At 36.0% G+C, this 23,193-nt stretch overlaps 1 protein-coding gene across 14 annotated transcripts in view; it reads right to left on the reverse strand.

Annotated features, from left to right (window-relative positions):
* The window catches only part of TRDN (triadin), a 243,920-nt gene that overhangs the window by 14,355 nt on the left and 206,372 nt on the right, over window positions 1–23,193 (reverse strand). For 11 of the 14 annotated variants that reach the window (XM_084285079.1, XM_084285082.1, XM_084285081.1 and 8 more), the window contains 8 exons: window positions 20,891–20,935; window positions 19,321–19,338; window positions 16,793–16,840; window positions 15,822–15,842; window positions 11,684–11,710; window positions 10,591–10,626; window positions 10,331–10,375; window positions 9,421–9,468 (listed from right to left, as the gene is read on the reverse strand). In XM_084285079.1, coding sequence (XP_084141205.1) covers window positions 9,421–9,468; window positions 10,331–10,375; window positions 10,591–10,626; window positions 11,684–11,710; window positions 15,822–15,842; window positions 16,793–16,840; window positions 19,321–19,338; window positions 20,891–20,935 — 288 coding nt within the window. Of the gene's footprint in view, window positions 1–9,420; window positions 9,469–10,330; window positions 10,376–10,590; window positions 10,627–11,683; window positions 11,711–15,821; window positions 15,843–16,792; window positions 16,841–16,912; window positions 20,560–20,890; window positions 20,936–23,193 lie in introns of those variants that run through there. The other 3 variants (XM_084285078.1, XM_084285084.1, XM_084285077.1) reach the window with 3 other exon arrangements.

Genomic DNA, 23,193 nt, shown 5'->3' on the forward strand with positions numbered 1-23,193 from the left:
ACACCAATCAGCTATTCTTACCCATTTAGTAGGTGGTCTGTCAAATAATAAGTTATTTAATAAAAATAAATACTAATGGTATCTGAGTAGCAGAGATAAATACTAGCAACAACGGTGTTATTACAGCCATGATTACTCAGATTGCATGTTCTCCTCAACAGCTCTTTCTCAAGCATTCTGGGACTGCAGTACCAGCACGGCAGCACACTCATGCTTCTGTGGAAAGAAATTCCCTGGTCTCTTGGAAACATCCTCATTCAGACAAAATTTGAAAGCAGCAGGGGAGTAATAGAGGATAAGTAGAGAAAATTCAGCGAGAAACATTTTACTCATTACTCATTAGCATGAGTGGATAAGAACAAAATGAATTTTAACACTTGCTGATGCTCTAAGTATTTGTGGAACATTACTCTGACTATGGGAGATGGTTGCATGATTCTCTTGTACTGCAAATAGTATGAGCATACAGAATATCAGCTTAACAGTCATGCCATATACACTTCTTTAAACTACCATGAGCAACATTGTACCAGAAGTTATCTGGAAAAAATGCCCTGCCATTTAAAGGCCAGGAAAGAAGAAAAAAAAAAAGTTGCAATACCCTGAAAGACTAATTAATGAAGGGAAAAGTGAAATACAAAACCCCACTCAACTCTGGAATCTCCACCCATGGCATAACAAGGTAATATGCTTTGATGTCCAGGGTTTGCTGAGCATCAAGATTGCTAACAAGCAGCTGTTCCATGTTGCTAGTAAATGGAGGAGGTAAAATAGTTATACATTGAAAGACTAACGGCACTTCCTCTAAAACTGAGCACTCAACAGTGAGCAAAAAGACACAGAATGTTGTTCCATTCCTTATGAGTCTCTGTGGTCCCAACGCACTCAGGAAAATTGTTAAATATATAAAAGAAAATAGCCTTTATCAATGTTTTAATCAATGCGACAAAAATAATATCAGTACAAAGTCAGTAATGTATGTCTTCAATACCACTTTCTTGGTGTCAAGCATCTTGTAACTGTATGAAATCAATAGCACTGGAAGGTCACTTCTTGTAATATTTTACTTTATTAGAGGGGAAAAAAAAAAAAGAAAGAAAAAAACGAGAGTAAAAAATATATAAGATCCTAAGACCAGAGCTGCTTAAAAACTGTTAACATTTGCTACTTATCAAAGTCACTGCTCTTTTGAAAGCATGATAACAAAGCTCCAAGAATTAGGTCTTTATTATAACAAAACTGATGTCCAGAATAAAAGATGAAACTTAATATTTGTACTTTGAAGTCAAATATGACAGGTGACAACTGATGTCCATTTAAGGATGCAAAAAAATCTTTATTTTGCCAATTGGCTCTTGCACTGTCTAGTATGAAAGATTTATGGAGAAATAAATATCATGGATTTGGCTGGCACAGAGTTAATTTTGTTTGCAGAGCTTCACATAATGCTGTGTTTTGGAGTTCTGATGAAAATAGTGGTGATAACACACCAATGTTTTTGGTTGTTGTAGAGCAGTGTTTACACAGAGCCAAGGACTTTTGCTTCTTGTGCTGCCCAGCCAATGAGAAAGCTGGGGGCACAGCAAAAGCTGGGAGGGGACACAGCCAGAACAGCTGGCCCAGCCTGACCAGAGATATTCCATATCATATGGTATCATACTCAGCAGTAAACAATGGGGTAAAGAAGGAGGAGGGGGGTGGACATTCGTGATGATGGCATTTGTCTTCCCAAGAAACTGTTAAATGTGATAAAGCCTCCTTTTCTGGAAGTGACTGAACACTTGTGTGCTGATAAGAAGTAGTGAATAGATTCCTTGTTTTGCTTTGCTTGCACACAAAGCCTTTGTTTGACCTAGTAAACTGTCTTTATCTCAACCCATGCGTTCTCACATTTTAACCTTTCTGATTCTTTCCTCCATCCCACCTGGGAAGAGTGAGTGAGCATCTGCATGGGCTGAGTTGCCTGTTGGTGCTAAACCATAATAATAAGCTATGTTTTTACAGAAAAGTATTGTGTTCCATGTTACGGTCACTGCTCACAAACCACATAGCTCCCATGTAAATGGGTGAATATCCCCAAAGTATGGCATTCCCCTCAAATTTAGTAAAAATTCTTTTTGGTAGATAATAAACACATGCAAGATGTAAGAGTATAACATGTAACACAGACTCTTCCAACAAAACATAGCAATGATCAGATTGCACAGTGAAAGTAATGTTCTTTACAATTTTGTTAGCATTAAGCTTTCAAGGGAGTCTGGTACTAATGTTATTTCTTTTATTATCAAAAGACAGGAGCAGACTAATGAATCCATCACAGAACGATATTTAAGAATGTCCCAAAATTCATGGAGTCCTGGTTCAAAGTCTATTAAAATTGGTTGGATTTTTTCATAGTCTGCTGTGTTGTTTACATAAGACAATAGTGATATTTGGTAGTCAGCAGTATAGGATTGGATTTTATCAGTATCATTACTGCAGTAATGGTAAACTTCCAGCTAACTCCATAATTGTGTGGGACTTGATGCTCCAACTGGATGCTTACAAGTCTATGGAACCTGACTGAATTCACCCCAAGGTACTCAGAGTCTTGGCTGATGTCATTGTGAGACCTCTATCAAAAAATAAAAACAATAAATAAATAAATAAATAAATAGCTGGCATACATCTAGATAAATGCATAATATAATGGGTGAACAATTGGCAGATGAGTTGGGCTCGAATGGTAAAAGTGGTTACATCAGGTTGGTGGCCAGTCACTAGTGGGGTTTCGCAGAGCTCCTTTTTATGTCCAATTCTCTTTAAAGTTTTCATAAATGACTTGGATATAGGACTTGAAGGAATACTTCGTAAGTCTGCAATGACGGTAAACTGAGAGGAGTGGTTGACTGCCTCAAGGGTAGAGAGGTCCTGCAGAGAGATGCAAATTAGAGAGCTGGGCAATCACCAACAATATGAAGTTTAACAAGTGCCAGCTTCTGCACTTGGGAAGGGATGAAACTGGATATATATACAAACTGGGGAATGAGAGGATGGAAAGCAGCTCTGTGAAAAGGGATCTGGGGGGTTTGGTCAACAAAAAGTTCTTATTCATGAGTCAGCAGTGTTCCCTGACGGACAAAAGGGCCAACTGGACCTTTGCATATCCTGGGGTGCATCAGTCACTGCATTGCTAGACAGTCAAAGGAGGGAATTTTTTCATGTTGCACTGTTCAGCGTTACCTCAAGTACTGCATGCAGCTTTGGGCACCACAGTATAAGGACATAAAACTATTAAAACGTTTCCAAAGGAGGACTATAAAAATGATGAAGAATATAGAGGGTAAGACGTATGAAGAGTGGCTGAAGTCACTTAGTTTGTTCTGTCTGAAGAGCAGGCTGAAGGGAGGCCTCATGGCAGCCTGCAGCTCCCTCACGAGGGGAGTGGAGGGGCAGGCTCTGCGCTCTGCTTTCTGGGGACAGCTACAGGACCCAAGCGAATGGCATAGAGCTAGGAAGGGGGAGGGTCAGGCTGGGTGTTAGGAAAAGGTTCTTCACTGAGAGGGTGGTTGGGCACTGGGACAGGCTCCCCAGGGAAGTGGTTAAAGCACCAAGCCTACTGGAGTTCAAGAAGCATCTGGATAATGCTGTCAGAAATATTGCCTGATTTTTTGGGTGGTCCTGTGCAGAAGCAGTAGATGGACTTAATGATATTTGTTGGCCCTTTCCAACTCAGGATATTCTATGGTTCTACGATTATTTTATGCCACTAAAAATATAGGAAAGAGACAGTGACAAACTTCTACAGACATACAACCCTGATAGTGCCAACATCAGACACTTGAGGTGCTGCCTTCAGGATTTAGCTCTAGCCACATGAAGGAGTGAATTCAGATTTTGGAGGGGTGAGTAATACATTGGAGAAGTTTCTGTCTCATTGACCATGGAACTTGTGTGAATATGTACGTATTTCACTGCTTCAAGTGAGGATGCATATCTGTGTGCTCCTTACAATGAAAGATGAAGCTATATTAGAGTATCTTCCTCACCCTGAATTCACACAGTTCCAGGAAAAGGGAAAAAACAGAAAGAAAGAAACTGTATGATCTCAATAGTCTGTCTTCTTTAAGATATTTCACAGTGTCTGCTGACAGTTTTGTTCTCACTAATTAAGAATTGCACCAAATAATTATGATTTGTCTACTGGAATTGACTATATTGATGATAGCCTGGAAACACAAACTTACACTCAACATCAGGATACACATTTTTCAGTTAATAATTCAGAAATATTAATTCAAATTCACTTTTAAAATGGATTACTTAGTCTATACAAAAAGTGTTGTGTGTGCACTCATTCAGAATTAAAGCAACCCCAGTGAAATTTTCCTCAATTTGATTTCAAAATAGGCTCAACTAGATTAAATCAAGGTCACCTAAGTTGTAAATGTTGTAAATGGCTGCTCAATCATATAGCATTAATAGCTCCTTAACCTTACACCTCTTATTACACCATGTCTCTGGTTAGACAAGCCTGCTGAGAATTAGTCTCCAACCATTTATTTAAAAGTCAGCTTCAGAATGTTGAAATAACTAACATCAGGTTATTGGAAAGCTTGGATATGCAGCCTCATCATCATAATCTTAGCAAACCTGAAACGCTGAGTCATTCATGGCTTGTCTGTGAAAGGTGTATGCCTGCAGACGCCTGCAGCACAGAGACTGGTCTACACAGACTCTTCAAAGCAGCATTAGTGCACAGCTTGGACTGCCTTCATGTCGTGTGCTTACACTGCAGAGTGGTGAGCACATTGGAAAATTTTATTTCATAAGAGGACTTTCATAGACACAGTTCTTGTAAATGAATGAGCACTGAAATTATACAAAAATTTTTGAAACCCCTCAAGTTGCTGGTCCCTTCTATTATCTTCCAGCCAATGGTACACATTTATGTCCAGGAAACATAATATTAATATTAGTGATTTGTGGCTGAATTCTGGTGAGAAAATAAAATAAAAATAATAATAATAAAAAAGATGAATCTGTAATGTTATTTCAAGGATGTTAGTACTGTTTTCATTATTACCCTCAGAGATACAGCTGTTACTGTTAATGGTTCCTTTATTGGTCTATGTTTCTCTTTTGAGAGAGGACTTAGTTAATATATGTTCAAAATTTTTGTTCAGCTTCTCTGATAAAGTTGTATTCAGGACTCTGAGTTTGTGCCGCTGGAATTCTGAAAGAAGCTAGTGACAGAATACCAGAACCAACGTGCCTTTGAGATATACAGACTGTCTGGATGACAAGCAGAGTAGAAAATACATTATTTGCAGTTAATCAAAATGATGAGTTTCTCAACAATTGATGAAAGGTACTTATCTTGCAGTGAGGAAGTCTTTCCCTTCTCTTTTGATTATTGTGCGTTGTGTTAATCGTAGTTTAGTGCTTGTATTCTATAGAACAGGGCCAATGTATTTGTGCTTAATGATATTAACAGAGACTGCAGCTTCAGAATGGTGAAATAAAATATACTTCAAATACATAAATTCTTCAAATTAATCATAATGAAGGGAAAAAAAATAAGTAGTCTCATTCAATAATGAGTGAAAAAAATCTTATATATGGCACTGCTGTTTATGTCCCCTCAGCATTGAGGAAACATCCTTGTAGGTTGATTTTACCATCCTTGAAGGTAAAATGGCTCTCACATTAAATAGTTCAGATTCTGTTTTTTCAAATTTGCTAATCATCTTTGCATTGGAAAATATATTACAGGAAGACAAAAAGTGCAACTAAATTAAACAATTCTATGGTAACAAACCAATTACCACACGCTAGTACAGACATATATTCCTTTTTTTTTTTTTTTTTCCCTTTCTGGAAAACATCTGAGAAACCATGTTTCTCTCTATCACTGAAGAAGCAGAGGATAAATCTAGTAAAGAAATGCTTTCTTCATAAACTTGCTAGTATAGTATATTCAAATAAAGGATGTTCCGACTCCCTTTAACAATGATTTTACCTTTCAATGAGGTACAACTTCTTTAATTACAGAGTAAGAATAGAAGTTCTCATGTCTAAGAAATTGTAAACCTCTTAACAGTTTATGAGAGTAGATGCATGAATTATCTAAGACTATATATGACACAGGATGCCAGGGAAGTTATCATGACTAATTTGATTTTTATTTACCTTGAAAACTATCCACACATTTATGTAATTCAACCAGTTTATATGGGATCAGTATCAATCTCATTATTTCTTATTTTTAAAACTCTTCCATCACTGCCTCTCTTATTTTTGCCACACTTGCACATCTGTGAGCTGAGATAACAGCACAGAAAAATGTCAATCTCATTAGTTAACAGTATGACAAATGCAAGACACAGTGTTACCTGAGCTTTCAGCCACAAGGACAGTTGTATCATAATAGCAATAAATGTAATCAACTTCTGGTTACTTTAAATTTTCATACTCTGGTGTGAGCATTAAAAAAAAAGTGGGGCTTATTGAAAAGTATATAATTGTTCATATAAAACGTATGGAAGACAACTCTTATCAAAAAGCTGAAATTGGACACTCCTCAAATTTTACTTCCAGAGTCTGCTTGTGAATATATTTGATATAAGGCAGAAGAAAACAACAACAACAACAACAACAAAACCACTAATCCAATAATTCCTGTTTCTTGTGTGCTTAAGTTTCGGCCTGAACACAGGTGTCAATTTTGATATTTAGGACAGGAGAAAGAAGGGGAAAGGATTTTGGGTAATTGCTTGCATTTCTACATGGGAGTGAAATTTAGTGTCTACTCAACACACCACCATTGCTTATATGAAAGGTATGTACCTGCTTAAAATTCTGTCTAAATGTAGAACTTTCTAAAGTCGAAGACATATGCAGCTTTTAAAATTGCTTATTTCTCTTTATGTGATTGCTTTTTAATACCAGGAAAAGGTTGAAGGATTTATGATCAAAATATAAGTCTATGTGAATCGAATCTATTCAGCTTTTGAAAGTCAAAAGAAGATTTACTATTTAAATTTTTAGATTAGCTCAGAATGTATAAATCCTTTTCTACTTCTATTTATCAACAGAAAGTATTACTATTCACTGCAATGTAATGCACTGACTTCATCTTCAAATAACACAGGAAAAAGAAATCAAGTTCCAACACAAGTGTACCTAACCTAGGATTTGGTCTGAACTTTTAAATTCTCAAATTGAGTAGATACCAAAGAATAACATTCACAAGGAAAAATCACTTTGATATTCTTATGGAAACATTTCATACACTTACAGAAAACTAACTCATTCTATTTAGTGGACAAATAATAGATTGAAAATACTCACATAAAGTTCTGTTTGCAAAGGCTCTGTTTGCACAGAGCTGTTTTGATCTAGGAAACATCTAGTCAAGAGTAATTGCACAATGATAATGTGCAATTAAATTAACCAAGCACAACAATTACTGCAAATGAAATATAGGCAACACAGTTTTTGAATGATACAAGATTGACAAGAATACAGGGTGCAGGAGACAGTGCAGTGGCCAACAAGTTTTAGTACATTCCCATTTTACACTGAATTTGGAATTTAGCTGTATAAGAAAATTCTTTTTTTTTTTTTTTTTTTCTCCTGGCAAAATATTTGCTTTTATTTACTTGTTATTTATTATGAGTAGTAGTATATATTACTCCTCAAGAAGGAAATTTTAAAGGCACAGGAGCAGGCCATGCCTGTGTCCTGTAAGGCGAGCCAGAGAGGAGGAAGACTGGCATGGATGAACTGGAAACATTTATTGAGACTCCAGGAGAAAAATATAATCTACGTCTGCTGGAAGAAAGGACAGGCTACTTGGGGCGACTACAAGGAAGTTACTAAGATATGCAGAGAGGAAGTTCGAAAGGCAAAAGCCCATCTTGGAATCAGATTGGCCACTGCAGAAAAAGAGAACAAGAAATCCTTTTACAAATTTATTAACATAAGATAGTTAAGATAGGATAAGAATAAGGCTGAGGTTCTCAATGCTTTCTTTACATCTGTCTTTAATAGTTGGATCAGTTATCCTCAGGGTACTTTACTCCCTCATCTGGACATCCCCTATGATTCAGGTAGAGAATCCCTCCCTGTAATCCAGGAAGAGACAGGAAGAGACCTGCTCCTCTATCTGGAATGTCACAAGTCCATGGAACCACCCTAGGGTGCTGAGGGAGCTGGCAGAGGTAATTGCTAAACCACTTTCCACCATCTATCAGCATTCCTGGTTATCTGGAGAGGTCCAGGGGACTGGAGGTTTGCCGATGTGATTCCCATCTACAACAAGGGCCGTAAGGAGGACGCGGGGAACTACAGGCCTGTCAGCCTGACCTTGGTTCCAGGGGACGTTATGGAGCAAATCATATACAAGTATTTTCATAAAGTACACATGCTAACTGCTAACATTTGGGTGCTTGATCTTAATATTTCATTCACAATTTCATTTCCCTGATGTCTGATTGTTCTGTACATGGTTTTCGTTTAACTATCATTTTTTAATGATTATTTAAATATTTTAAGCTTATGCACATATGTACATATCTGCACACATAGATACTTATATCTACACATGCATCACATATTTTACATCATGTATATAGGATCCTAAAATATTTTACCTATAATAAACAAGATCAAAAAAACAACAACACAGCACACAAAAAAAAAACAACACCCATAGAACAAAGCAGTCTGAATGACTTGAAGTAAATTTTTTTCCTTGGTTAAGACAATGAAGTTGTATTTTGTTGTATATATTAATATTTAGTTCATATTTTGTTGGTAAACCAGTTACACCTCACAGGTGAGATTAAAGACTTTCATCCTTGTCTAGCATGAAACATACAAGGAATATTAATTTTATCATAAATTAGGAAAAACATTAAGCTAATGGATAATGCAATGTGGGGGGATGTACTCCTCAGACTCCCTACACTTATTTATCTTTTTGTGAGAGAATGAGGGCCTGAGTGAGGTGAGACAATATTTATTTTTGTGAGAGAAAATAAACTGAACATATTCCTTCTTACGTGGTTTTGTTATGGAACAGATTTTCTATGAGGAGCATATGCTTATTTTAAATAATGCACTGTCAAATTAATTATATGCTACTTGGTTTATAACATAATGAACTGAGTTTAGGAAGGTGATAAAACAATACCATCTGAGCACAACATTCTCCACAAGAATGTTTATGAGTTTGATTTTCTTGCCTTGCCTCACATCATTCATGTCCCCTTGACTTGAATGAGAGATATGAAAAGACTGTACGAGTGACAACCCTAACAACAGCAGCAACAGCCACAGCAACAACGACAATAATAAAATGAAGATATTGGAAAGGAAAACAAAATTCCTTTCCAAAAAAAAAAAAAAAAAGAATAAAAAAGGAAAATTGTTTACCTGATGTCAGGTTGTGATGTCGTGGAACTTCTTTTACTGGTGGAACACCTAAAGAATGAAACATTGATAAATTAATCTTCTCTTTCAGAAACCTTATGTCTAGTAACCCCATAGAAGCAAATCGCTTCTAGAGACGAGTTTAATAAATGTGCACCAGTACGCAACTGTTGTCCTTTGAAGTTCCAGGACTTCAGTATACAATATTTATATACAAGTGGTATAAGCAAGTGGCATACACAAGTATCAACATTCATAGCATGTAGTTGCTTTTGAGGACTTACTTGTGCATGTCTGGCTTCAAATCTGCACTTCTGTGAGAAACTCACTGTCTTTAACCAATGTAGAGAGGACATTTTTGTCTTAGACCATTAACATACTAGTCTGATATTACTACTGTTTATCTTCAGAGGTGTAGCAGAAACCATTTCTTTGCATATTACTGTACAATCAAGGCAGTGCTTTGTCCAACGGGTTAGTAGGAATATAGCTGACCCTAAAGTCACCATACAAAGCGTCTCTTATCAATGTAGTTATTCTACAGTATGAAGCTCATGATCTAAAGCATCACATAAACTATGGAAATGAACTTTGTACCACCTCACCAAGGAGCACTGTGACAGACCAGGTGGGGACTCATAACCCATTCAACAGTGGACATTGTGGTGGATGATCCTGCTAACGATGTGCCAGATTTGGGGTAATAGGTGGGGTAGCACTGCAGCTAGATTGGATGTGCAGCTGTAATCCTTGACACTGACAGTCAGAGCCATCAAACATTCAATTACTGGGGATTTATGCATAATTTCACCATTTTGGTGTACTTGTATATACTTAGAAATGCTAACAAAGCCACTCTTTCCAATCCCATAAAAAAAGCTAATGTTTGCAAAGATTTTCATCATTGTATTACCTTTGTGTTTTTCTTCTTTCAGATGTTTCTTCTCAGTTGTTTTTTCTATCAAGAAAAAATAAAGGTAATATGGGTCAAGGTTGGTAAATTGACTAAATTCTTAATAGATCATTACCTAGGCTTTTCAAGTAAAATACTTTGAAAATTAATGCAGATCTTTTAGGAGTTATTTCATATAGAAATACATATAAAATTGTATTCTGAAAATATTTTTATTGTGATCTTCTACATATATATGCACACACAGAGTAACTGCCTACCTTCTTTGTCCTTAGAAGTCTTTGTTTTTTTCGGGGCTAGAAAGATTTGCAAGGAAACAACATTAAGTGACAGGTATCAGAAATATGAGTTTACAACAATAAGCACATTGCACAAAGCCAATCTTCCTGGATTTTCCTGGAATAATAACTGAGCTAAATGTGTCTCATGGCATGTATACAATATATCTTTGTTACAATTGTGGCTGCTACCCCAGTGGCAGTAGCAGTAGCAGTTCTGGGCTTTCTGTACAGTCTTTGGAAACAGACCAAATATTGCTGTTTGTAGAGAAGTTTGGAAACTCCTGATAGAGACTTTGGAATTCTGAAATTCCTTAACTTGTGCAAGAACTGCCAAACTGTTCATTGCCAAAATGCACCACAGAAGGATCCCATTGCCTACTGCCTGCTTTTTACTATATTTCCCTCAGTAAACTCAATTGTCTGAAACAAACAACAGGATGTGGAGGTAGATGGACTAGAACTACCAGATATGGCCATTTTGAAGCCCTACATCAATAGATTGTGATTTGTGTGATTTATTTATCTTTTCTCAAACTGTACATTCACTTAGAACTTTTTTCTTTTCTTTTTGTCATCCTTATTCTTAGCCCCCAAACACAGACGTTTGGTCAGTGACTCCATTCAACGAGGCAGATTGAAATTAGGTAAGGTGTATTGCTGCAGGCGCCTGAGCCTATTTCAGTATTCCCTACTGACCATAGCAGAAAACTGGCAGGCTGCCTTCAAAACATTCATTTTCACTTCATATGATCCAAGTAGCTATAACAATGCTTTGTTCAATGTCTGCTGGTGCCTGTGTTATCTGATTAACATTAGCTTGCCCAGTGCTGATCACTTATGTCTAGCTCACCAAAAACATGCTACAGAAGATAAACAGTGAAAATAAGATAAAATAATCAGCTGATAAAAGCAGTCTTTGACTGGCAGAGAGCTGAGCAGCTGCAATACTCTTAGTTTACCTGCTCTGGTTTACATTGGCATAGTCCATTGCTGATGAATGTTATGTGTTCTTCAGTACTGATATGTTCATTAAATATTTCCACAAGACATAGCAGAGAATTTTGATATTTACCTGTTATTGGAATTTCATCTGTTGGCTCTTCATGAAAATAATCAGAAATGAAGATGAAGAGGGAAGGAAAAGAATATGAGGATTAGTATCATTTTTTTTTTTTGGAAAGTAACCATTTAAATAGATTTCCTCTTTCATCTGCAATTTTTCTGCAAGATATTAATTTGAAAATAAATATGCCTTAACAATGGGTGTGTACACAAGATTTCACAGTGAAAGCTGAGTGCTACTCTTTGAAGTACTATAATCCAGCATGTGATGGTTCCTGCAAACACAAACACTTTGCCAATCAAAGCTTTCAGGCAAGTGAATATTTAAATAGAGTTATTTTTAAACATGCATTCAAGGTTATAGCTGTCTATACTCTTTTCCAAAAAATATATTTAGTTTAATTGTTACCTTTTTTTGCTTATCATCCACACTTCTCAGCTAAAGACTGACACTGACCTTGAATAGATGGCATTCACCTCTGTATAACTTTCTCCTGCACCATCAGTCTGCCTTGCCTTTTTAGAGTAAAAGCTCTTAAAAACTGGAAAAATTTTTGATTACATGTTTGCACAGTACCTAGTACAAAAGAAGCATATTCCTGTGCCATTATAATACCCATAGTAATTAATGACAATTGATCAACACAGTGGTATAGAAATTCCCTGGTATAAACTATCCATACTTTTTTTGAAATCAAAGGAATAAATTATACTGTGATATTGAATCCATGATTTTTTTACCCCTCACTACTTTGTTAGTCCTAGTTTATTTTAGAATGTTATTGTAAGGAAATACTGGCCTCACTAGCCAGGCAGAACATAGAGCTGGATAATAACTGAATATATTCACAAAATAATCCAGGGACTCCTTTGATTGAATTATATTGGTGTTCATTGCTGAGGTTTGGCTTCGGATGAATGTGAGGTTCTACAGCTGATGAGAACCCACACCAAGGAAAAATCTTTAAGTCAGTGCTTTTTCAACAGAGAGACTGAACAATTAAGTATAGTTTTCACTAACAAACCCCAGGAAACTTTTACTCAGGGCTTGGTTCATAAGGAGACTCATAAATGTCAAGTGCTCAAGAAAAGCACAACAGGAATTCAGCAAAGGCTAGTTTTTCTGCTATTAAATGCTAATATGCTTAAGTCCTTTAATATTTACAGTTATCCTTATGGTCATGCCCACTACTGCTGAAAACTAATACATTGCAGCATCCTGAGTAGTAGATTAATCTCTCTTCTCATTTTCAAAAGAAAAAAAAAATTTGCCTGAGTTACCAAAAGTGAGAAAGGCATTCATGCTCTGACTCCTTAACTGAGTGGTTGCCTAACTCTGAGGGACCTGGAGAGGCTAAGTTTTGTCTGCATCTTCTAATACTTACATTCAAATTATTACTGTCTACCTCCTGTAGATCCTATTTTAAGGATTGGTCACTGTCTTTACATGGCCTGGCCATGCGTATATACTAACTTGGGATTAATGATTCCCTTAGACAGCAACGTACTAGAGGACTGATCACCTAAAATGTTAGTTTGACCCTCTGGTGTATACAGTATAGAGGACATTTTCTCCTCCCATCACTTCAAGAAGCTCCCACTTACTATCATGTCTTTGGGAAACATCAGCCCCAATCATGAAATTTGTTACAGAACTAAATAGGAACAGAGTTTGGCCAATGCAGAGACTTTTATTAAAATATCAGCTTGCATGGTTTTTCTGTTGATTGCGCTGTCATATAAATTTTGGTATTCTTGCATAAGTAAGAAATGCCACCAGTTTTGTCCTCTGATCAAGGTAACTTCTCAGAATTTGAGAGTTTTTAGTGAGTGTACAGTGATTATATTGTAAGTTTTATTAAAAATTCAAATCTGATATAGGATCAATTGCTGTCAAAGACTCTCATGTGTGATAAAACAGAAATAATGGAAATATGATCATTTACTAATTCACTCAATTTACTAATTCATTCATGCTAATTCACAAACTACTATAAAAATGTATTTGGTGTTAATGTGGGGACTATTCAGACTCAACCTTGTATTTCTGTTTATAGCTTTTCTCTCATTTAATGATACAAACTCTACAAATTTAAACTCCATTTACTTCTACAATAAGATTTCACAGGGTATAATGATTGAATAAATTTGGCCCAGGATGAAAGTATGAATTTATTTTACAGTCCTACTTGACTGAAACTACAAAGTCAGTGAGTATTTTGTGTCCATGACAAAATATGTTCATGCTGTGTTCACATAATAACTATCTTTACATTATTGCAAGCATACAGTACACCTGGCTGAGAAATATATGAAGCAAAGCTAAACAACTTTAGAAACAAAGAGAGCAATGGTCCAACTCTTCTTGAAGTGGAAAGAAAGTAGTTTAAAATAGATAGCACTGATGCTTAAAATCTTGAACTAGATCTGTTCAAGGATGGTTAGTTCAGAATAGGCAGTATGAGTGGAATTACTTTTGTGTATGATTATGGGTCTGCTTGAAACATTTTTTTTCTCTTTCCTTCTCTCTCTCTCTTTTTTTTCTAAAGGTACTGTTAACCTTTATAATCATTTCAAGCATCAGAATATAAGTTCAAGACTGTGGTACAAATTTCCCTCTGCAAAGGTCAGGAGAAAATATCTTGGCTGTCCCTTATATGGACAATATGTCAGGGTACTATAGCTCTTGATATAAAAACATTGTGGACAGTGATTTGGGGTAAAATGACCCTTATTGCAGAAAGAATGAGGTATTAGCCATTTAAATCTTTGAAGATTCTCTAATAGAAAAGAGGGCTTAGTCACTTAAATCTTTGAAGATTCTCTAATAGAAAAGAGGGCCGTCAGTGGGTCTCAGATAAATCAGTGCAGAAGACATATGACGTCAGTGAACAGATCCAGTGAACAAAAGACTGAACAAATATGAATAATGGAATCAAAGAGAGGAAAAAATTACCTAACATATTGGCAAAAATTAAAACAAAGCAAACCAAAAACCCACAACACCAGCAGCTTCATGGGAAATAATAGTTTTGCAATGGGGACTTGAAAACTCAACACTACAGTTCAGGATTGCAGAAGATCCTTCAGTGAAGGCACGTTTCAGATGCTTCATGTTCTCCCTTTCCTTTTGGAGCTGGGATTCAGAACAGCACTGTGTCTTTTGACAGGTGCTTAAGAGCAGGTATTCATCTTGTCTAACCTACAGTACATAACCTGGGAGATTAATTTAGGAAGCTTAATGGAAGTAGCTTGCCTTGCCATGCTGTCAGCTTCTGACATGAAGCAGGAAGACGTGTGTGCCTTATGGGGCTTGATCTTAGTTTTGGGTACTCTTTATAGATTACTTTGCAGCAGAATAACACATGATTTGGTCTTGATGTGCCAGGCACAAATCAAGAAATAAATCAAAGTTCCTCTCTTAAAGAGACTCTAACTAATTATCTATGAAGATCTATATTTCAACCTGTTAACAAATCAGAGTTAAATGTAAACACTGCCCTTCTGATTCTTATCTGATCATAATTACTTGCTAAAATAAACATTGATCTCAGTCTTTAGCCATTCAGAAGTATTATTGATCTTTACAAGGACATTATCCAATGATTTTATTATGCAAGAAATTCCTCCAAATACTCCTTTCTCCTCTTTCATTTTTAAAAATTAAATATAAAATGTATTAAAACAAGGACAAAATAAATAAGTTCGTTAAATAAGTCATTTCCAAACAGTAAAGTAAGTCCCGAAAATATTGTCTAATTCAGTTACACTGCATGCCATTTTGATATTTTTAATAAATGATATATTTACAAAAAGATAAGTGATGTTTCTACACTCATCTAAAATCAACAGAGCATCAATTATGCTAGTAGCAGAATTTCCTTTACTTTTATAAACAGCAAATTTTTCAGAATTTGAGAGTTGCAGCTTCACAGCATTAAATTACAAATGTGTGTAGCTTCGATGTGTTCAGCTGTTACTTAGCAGACTGAGTACAATCTAAGAGTACCTGTAGTATGGAAAGGAAAGCAAGGAAATACCATTATAACATGACATGAAATAACATGACAAAATTACAGAAATGTGAATTGAGACAACATGCATCTGAAAAGCAGGTTTACGTTCCATAGACATGACATGACACATACTTGCAGTTGTTTTCAGTTTGACTGGGAAGAAAAAAGAGGAAAGAAAAATAGTAAGAACAGTGAAATATAGCTGAATGCTTCTATGGTGAAGAATGGCTTTATTTGTTTATTTGTCTTTGTTTATTTACCATATATCAAAACATATTTATTTAGTAATCTTAATATAATTAATAACAATTAATAAAACATAATAATTGTAGGGATGTTTTTCTCAACACATCATAACAGTTGTACTAGAGTTAAGGATGAATAATACTAACAATAAAAATTTTAATTCTTTACTTGCTTTCTTTCACCGAGAAGAGTGGAGATTTGTTAAACCTGTAACTGATTCACAGTGAAATTGAACTATGCTGCTTCCTATAACTGCAGCAATTTTGTTCTATCTTGTACAAGAGACACTGCATAGGAATTATGATATGCAGAGACACTTATCATAAACTACACTTATCATAAACTACATTTATTATAAACTACTTATCATAAACTATTGCTGAGTCATGATCTGAATAGAGTATATATAACACCTTGCTATGGAGGAGAATTAAACTGCTGCTGATCCTGAGAAATTGACTCATGCAGGAAGGCTGTGAAGTCCATATAAATACAGATACCAACAAAAAAAATAGGAAAATGATTCAATTTAAAATAAACACCTTAGGATAATAGTTCAGATTATTTGCTGGCATAACTTATTTAATGTCAATGGAGTTGCAGAAACAGAAATTTAACCTTTGAGATATATATATATATATATATATATGTATTCAGAAAATGACAAAGGGCATTGTAAATACGTACTGTGCTACCTTAGCTATGGTATGACATGTCAAGGAAGTTTGATACTGCAAAATACCTCACAAGACCATGATTTTGTTCATTCTGACATTTGTCATATGCAATAGAATTTTACTGTTTGTTTAAATAACACTTTCAAAAGTAGTGTATGCATAAAATGCAGGAGTGCCTACCTGGTTTTGTAGTTGGAACATCCTTTTCATGCTTGATTGTTTCATGCTCTAGACAAAGGAAACATCATAACAAAATTACTATGTTTCTAAGCTTTGTTTTGCATGTCTCTTTTTTTTTTTACTTTTTTTTTTTTTTTACTTTTTTTTTTTTTTTAACTAGGAAGGATCACATGTATATTTTACATGAAATTTTACACTTTATATCAGGAATAAACATTAATTTTCTATTGATTCATGCAATTTGGAAAAAAAAAAAAAAAAGGAAAAAAAAAAAGACAAATGTTTAGTTACTAACAGATTATCCTCTAAGGGACCTGCATCAAAACAGTGAAACTCAGTAGTATCGCACAAAGCTTTGCATATATGGCTGCAATTAATGCTAGTAACAGTTATATGAAAGTATTAAAGAAGTCAGTTAATAGAGATTCTCCTCAATTTCTGAAATGTAATTTATAACCACCTTCCATCTATGTTATTTGAAAGGAGAGTACAAAGCAAACTCAGCAACCATTCATTTGACCTTTATGTTGAGTCAGACATACTTGAGCTGAATTCCCAAAGCCTTGAAGACATTCTATTTTGCATGGATAAATTGTATCTCGCTGTGGAAAATAAGAGAACTAGCACAGCTTTGCAGGCCATGTACCACTCCCTTCCCCCTGAGCCCCTCTCATGCTTTTCAATTTCATAATTATTACAGGAAATGTTGAGACTTTATTTTAGGTTATTGGGGTTATTGGAAATAGAAAAGATGAAAATCTCTGTTAAAAAAAAAAAAAAAAAAAAAAAGAGGTCTATCTAGCAATAGCACTATATAATTTATACCAAAGACACAACTGCTTAAAAGGAATTGAAAATAATAATACATTAAAACAAACAAACAAACAAAACACCATCAGAACAGACTTCATAGCATAGTAGCAGCTATGCCAAATGCATGCAAATAGGGACCACAATACATTTTAGAGCTGAAGAATCAATGAACAGCTATGCCAGCCTTGTTTACAGGCAATGTCCCCCACAGCTAAAAGTCTGTATATCAGTTATTTTTTGAGCAACGAGAAGGATGCAAAGGGGGTTATAACATGGAAAATGTTTACCATGTAAGTAGCGCCTGAAAAAAGGGCAATATGCCTCAACCCTTCTGCCATTTGATGAATAATTGAACATCTAGCAACAGCAATTTCAGGTGAAGATATATTCCAAGTAACGCTGAGATGAAGACATAACAGTGAATTTCAAATAAGAAACAGTTTTTTGAGGTGTGAATTAAAACTTGAATCTTCGGAGAGTTATATTTTTTTCCCACATCTGTTTTTTTCTTGGTGGTGGAACTGTATGGGGACTGAACTGAGTTTTATTTATTTATTTATTTATTTATTTATTATTATTTTTCAGTTTATCTTTGTATGCTGAAGGTAGTTACATAAATATAGGAAGCTACAGACTGCGTGGTATGTTAATGTTTGGACTCTTCTCATTCTTCTTGACTGAGAAAAATGCTAGATGCAGCTACATTAAAAATATTAATATGATTGATACCTAGGGAAGGTCTAGGGAAGGTCTAGGGAAGTGATTGTTCCCCTGTACTCGGCTCTGGTGAGGCCGTACCTTGAGTACTGTGTTCAGTTTTGGGCCCCTCGCTACAAGAAGGACATCGAGGTACTCAAAAGAGTCGAGAGAAGGGCGACGAAGCTGGTGAGGGGTCTGGAGAACAAGTCCTACGAGGAGTGGCTGAGGGAGCTGGGCTTGTTCAGCCCGGAGAAAAGGAGGCTCAGGGGCGACCTTATTGCTCTCTACCTCTATTGTTCTCTATTTGACCTCTATTGTTCTCTAAAAACCTTAAAGGAGGCTGTAGTGAGGTGGGGGTTGGTCTGTTCTCCCATGTGCCTGGTGACAGGATGAGGGGGAATGGGCTAAAGTTGTGCCAGGGGAGGTTTATGTTGGATATTAGGAAGAACTTCTTTACTGAGAGGGTTGTTAGGCATTGGAATGGGCTGCCCAGGGAAGTGGTGGAGTCACCATCCCTGGACGTCTTTAAAATATGTTTTGATGTTGAACTTAGTGATATGGTTTAGTGGAGGACTTGTTAGTGTTAGGTCAGAGGTTGGACTTGATGATCTTGGGGTCTCTTCCAACCTAGAAATTCTGTGATTAGGAAAAAAAAAGTGTTTTTTTTTTTTTTTTTTTTTTTTAATTCAGCTTGAGTATTCATTCAACACAACTAATTCTTAATAGTGATATTTTGAAAGTCTGTCACTCCTGTATTAAATCTTTGTTGAGTCTTGTGATAGGGGAACTGCAGAATAAGTTGACTCCTATACTGAAGCAATTGGTTATGTTAAATAGCCTATTAAATAGTAGTGACAAGACAGTATGTTAAATGAAAATAATGTAAGGCATAGGGATACATACACTGTAGTTTTAAGCAAATATATTAAGTTCATATTAAGTCCATACATTAAGTTCAAAAAAAATCACACAGTTATGTTACAGGAATTTTTCTGATCAAGGTAGGTACCACATACTTGCTGGTTTTGCCTGGGCTACAGAAGACAAAAGAAGGTAAATTATAATATTTAGATACAAAAAAGATTTTTTTTTCATATTAAAATATTTTATTTAGTTCAGTTCTTATTTGTTATTAGCTTCTGTCACTCAAATATATACAACATTCCAGACCCCCAAAGCAGATATTTCTTAACATGTTTAGACCTTTGCAAGTCCTCCTAACTATCTGCTCCTGCTGAAATAATGCAGTATCCTGTCATTTAACATTTATGCGTTTGTGTGTTCCAGAACCATTTATCTCAAAAACTAAAAGTAAAACCTAGCTGACCCTAAAAATAATTGTGAATGTAGGTGTGAAAAACCAATAGATTCAAAGATGCAATTTCATCATTCTCCTAACTTGTTTGCCTATCACTAATGTCTAGCTTGTTAAAAATTCAAAAATTAATTTTACAGCAATTGCTTTATTACCAGAAACATAACTTATATGGTTTTGAACAAGTTTCTTGACTGCCTAGCAGTTTATGACTAGAAAAAAACTATGAAAACTATTTTTCCTGGTTAAACAGTGCTGTAAAACATCACTTTATAGTAAATTGATAGATTATCATGTGAGTATCATGTGCTTATAGAAAGCAGTATAACCAACAAATTATATAAATATTCACAGTTAGAGATAGAATCATACTATTCTGTACTGTACCTATTCTGATACTGAAGAGAAGGAAAACAGGAAAATCACATACCAAATAAGAATAGAAATGAGACAGCAAATGGCACTATTCAGTTTAATACAAAACAGCATTTTATTTTATTTTATTGAAAATATTCATAATCACCAACACCCCCATCATCATCATATCAAATAAGAATCTGTTGATTTGGCATAATTGTCCAAGATTTGGCAATCTTTCATTCTATGTTTGGATAAAGGCTACTCCAAGTAGAAATCAAGAGGCTGATATCTAGAAAAAGCTTTCAAAAAAGCTTTGTGTAACCTGTTGGTGATGATGAGACTGTTCTAATTCCTTGATGACTCTTCAGGGCTTCTATAACAGTCAACATTATTTGAACCATTATTATCACAAAATGTACAAGGTCCCAAAGACCTTGGGTTAGTTCCAAAAACACTTTCCCCATGAGAAAGCCAGTTTAAGATCCATCCAAGTCCCTGATCAAGCTAGTGCTTCATCCTCCTCCACCACTCCCTACTTGTGCACTGTTCTCTGCGCTGTAAATTGAGTCACTGGAAAGTTCTGAGCTTAAACAAAAGAAAACAAAAAAAACAACCACTGGGGATCATTTCAGAGATCTGAGTTACAGTTCCACACCATTTCATTGCCCCAGCTCAGAGACTGGAACAAGCAGCCAAGAGCTGAAACACCTTGACCTGGCTTTGTCATTGGAAAGACTGCATCTGCAGTTGCCAGTGTGCTTGATTTTCTCTAAGAACACGTTTTCAATCACATATTTCAGAATACCATAACAACTGATTGTAATGCAAATATACTACATCAGAAAAATCTGAACAGTGTTTAACACCCCTCCTCCCCCCCCATAAATCAGGAAAGAATGACTTGTTCCTACCTGACTTCTCAGTGGGAGCTGTCTTTGGTTGTTTAATTTTCTCCTCTGTATTGTGAAAGCCACATTAAAATTAGAAATTCATGCTGTGTTAGAATAGGTAGATATAACTGGAAAAATATTTCTAAACATGATATTGTACATATGATTCACAGTGACAAAATAAATACATGCCATTAGCATCACTACTCCATTGTAGCACTGTAAAACAGCATGTATACATTATGAGTTCTGGCTGCATGGTGAGATCATACACCATGGAAAAATGAATTACTGTGGCTAATGTCTCAACTACCCGAAAACAGTCACATACCTGGTTGTGTCTTTCAGATACGTACTCAGGTGGAAACTGTTTTTTTTAATAATACAAGTATTATAACTTTGTGGACCTCACCCTGCTAAAGTGTCTAAATTCAACAATTTAGTATTGTATGACCCTGAAAGCTTAGATATTGCCTAGCCACAAATATCTATGAATTTATACATTTATATAGTCTAAACACGAGAAAGGTATGGAGACCCCCAGGCACATGCTGACTTGCACAGGCACATCCACACAGGGCAGCATCAGTTTAAATGCCAGATCATGACACATGCTACTGGACTAGCTTACCTAGATAGACCCAGCTGGATATCTGTCACAAAACCTTAGACAAGCTCTGAGCTTCTGCTAATATCATGAGAAAGGCTGTCCAAGTCCACATGCTGGTGAGATGCCCCTGGCTGTGCTCAGCACAGTTCACATGGTCCAGAGGACATGGACTACGTCAGCCTCAGCCACCAGACCTGAGCTGCCTCTCCTCCAGGAAGGCTGGGGATGAAACTTCAGGCAGAGGCACAGGCAGGGCTTCACATCCTGGTGAGGCAGGGCCTTGTCTAAAGACACTGGTCAGACTGACTGGCCCAGTCAGATGGAAACTGCAACATACTTTTTTTTTCAGATCTTTACTCTGCCAGTTCGGTTGACTTGAACTTTCCCATTTTCCCAATATTTTCATAGCTCAGCTCCCATTTTCTCTTTTCCCATGCCTGAATTCAAACTTATCTCCTAACCCCTACTTTTCCACATTCACACATATCATTGCTTTTCATTTTAAATACTGTTCAGACATATTCGGAATGTGTTTCCTTTTCCTCTCACCAATGGAAGCAGTTTACAGCCGCATGCCTCTGAAACATTCCTTTCCCTCAAGACCTCTGCCAGGCATCATATGACACAAACTGAGTGAAGGTCAGGTTAGGTAGGGATATCTTGTCCCCTGAAGCCATTCAACTAATCTGAGTGCTACTTGACTAGAAATACTCCTGGGTAATCTGCCTGTGCATGCACAGAACTACTTGGCTGCTGTATTTCCAGCCTGTCAGCCAGATGTTCTTAAATGAGATAACAGGGGGGAGGCACGGGGGAGGGGATGGTAGTTGGAAATATGTTGAGTGGCCTCAACATACATGACATTTCATTTGAATTTAGCATGTAACTTCCAGTTTTTTTTTTTTTTTTTTTTTTTTTCCTGAGGGCAGAGAGTAGGTTCATCTCTTTGTGCCCATTTCTTTGTAACCTAGCTCTCAGATTCCCAGAGGTATACACTTGCCAAACAGAACTAAAAAGACATTTATCATAAGGCAATAGACAGAGAAACAGTCTTGTTGCTGCACAGTCTGTGTTTTTTCATCCATAACATTGCAGCATGAAGCAAAGCAACAGTGCACATGTGAACCCAAAAACATACAGCAATGATTTTAATTAATTAATTAATTAATTATTTTGCTTTGTTTTTGGTAGGAAATCGGTACCGCTGGGGGAAAAATGCAGAGAGGGATAAAGCTCCATTTATATTGATCTTTTCTATTCTTTGGAAACAAAATATAGCTCTGCATCACTATGCTTTACAGTTGTCATTTGGTAGGTGGTGATTTAATTTCTCTTCACTCATATTAAGTTAAGGGCTTTTTTTCTCCTTACTCAGCTATCATTATTGTCAACTTCTTATGAAAACAGTGAATTAAAAAATCTCATCTCTGTTTCATGGCTGTCTGTGAAAGTAGAAATGTTATAGCACAAGCAGCAGCTTGAAAATGCAACTTATTGAGATAAAGTACTCCTTTCTGCTCTTAGATGAGCTTTAACATATTAGCAATGCATTTCACTAATTTAGACTGGGATATTAAGGTTTCCATATACCAATAAACAACAACAAAAAACTCCCAAAGACTGCTAACTTAAACATAGGTCCTGTAATATCCGCTGGATTAATGAGAAGTAAACTCGACAAGTTCATGTCTTCTCTTTCTTTCTTTTTCAACAC

This window comes from Netta rufina, assembly GCF_964035555.1.
Source record: "Netta rufina genome assembly, chromosome: 3".
Classification (NCBI taxonomy): domain Eukaryota; kingdom Metazoa; phylum Chordata; class Aves; order Anseriformes; family Anatidae; genus Netta; species Netta rufina.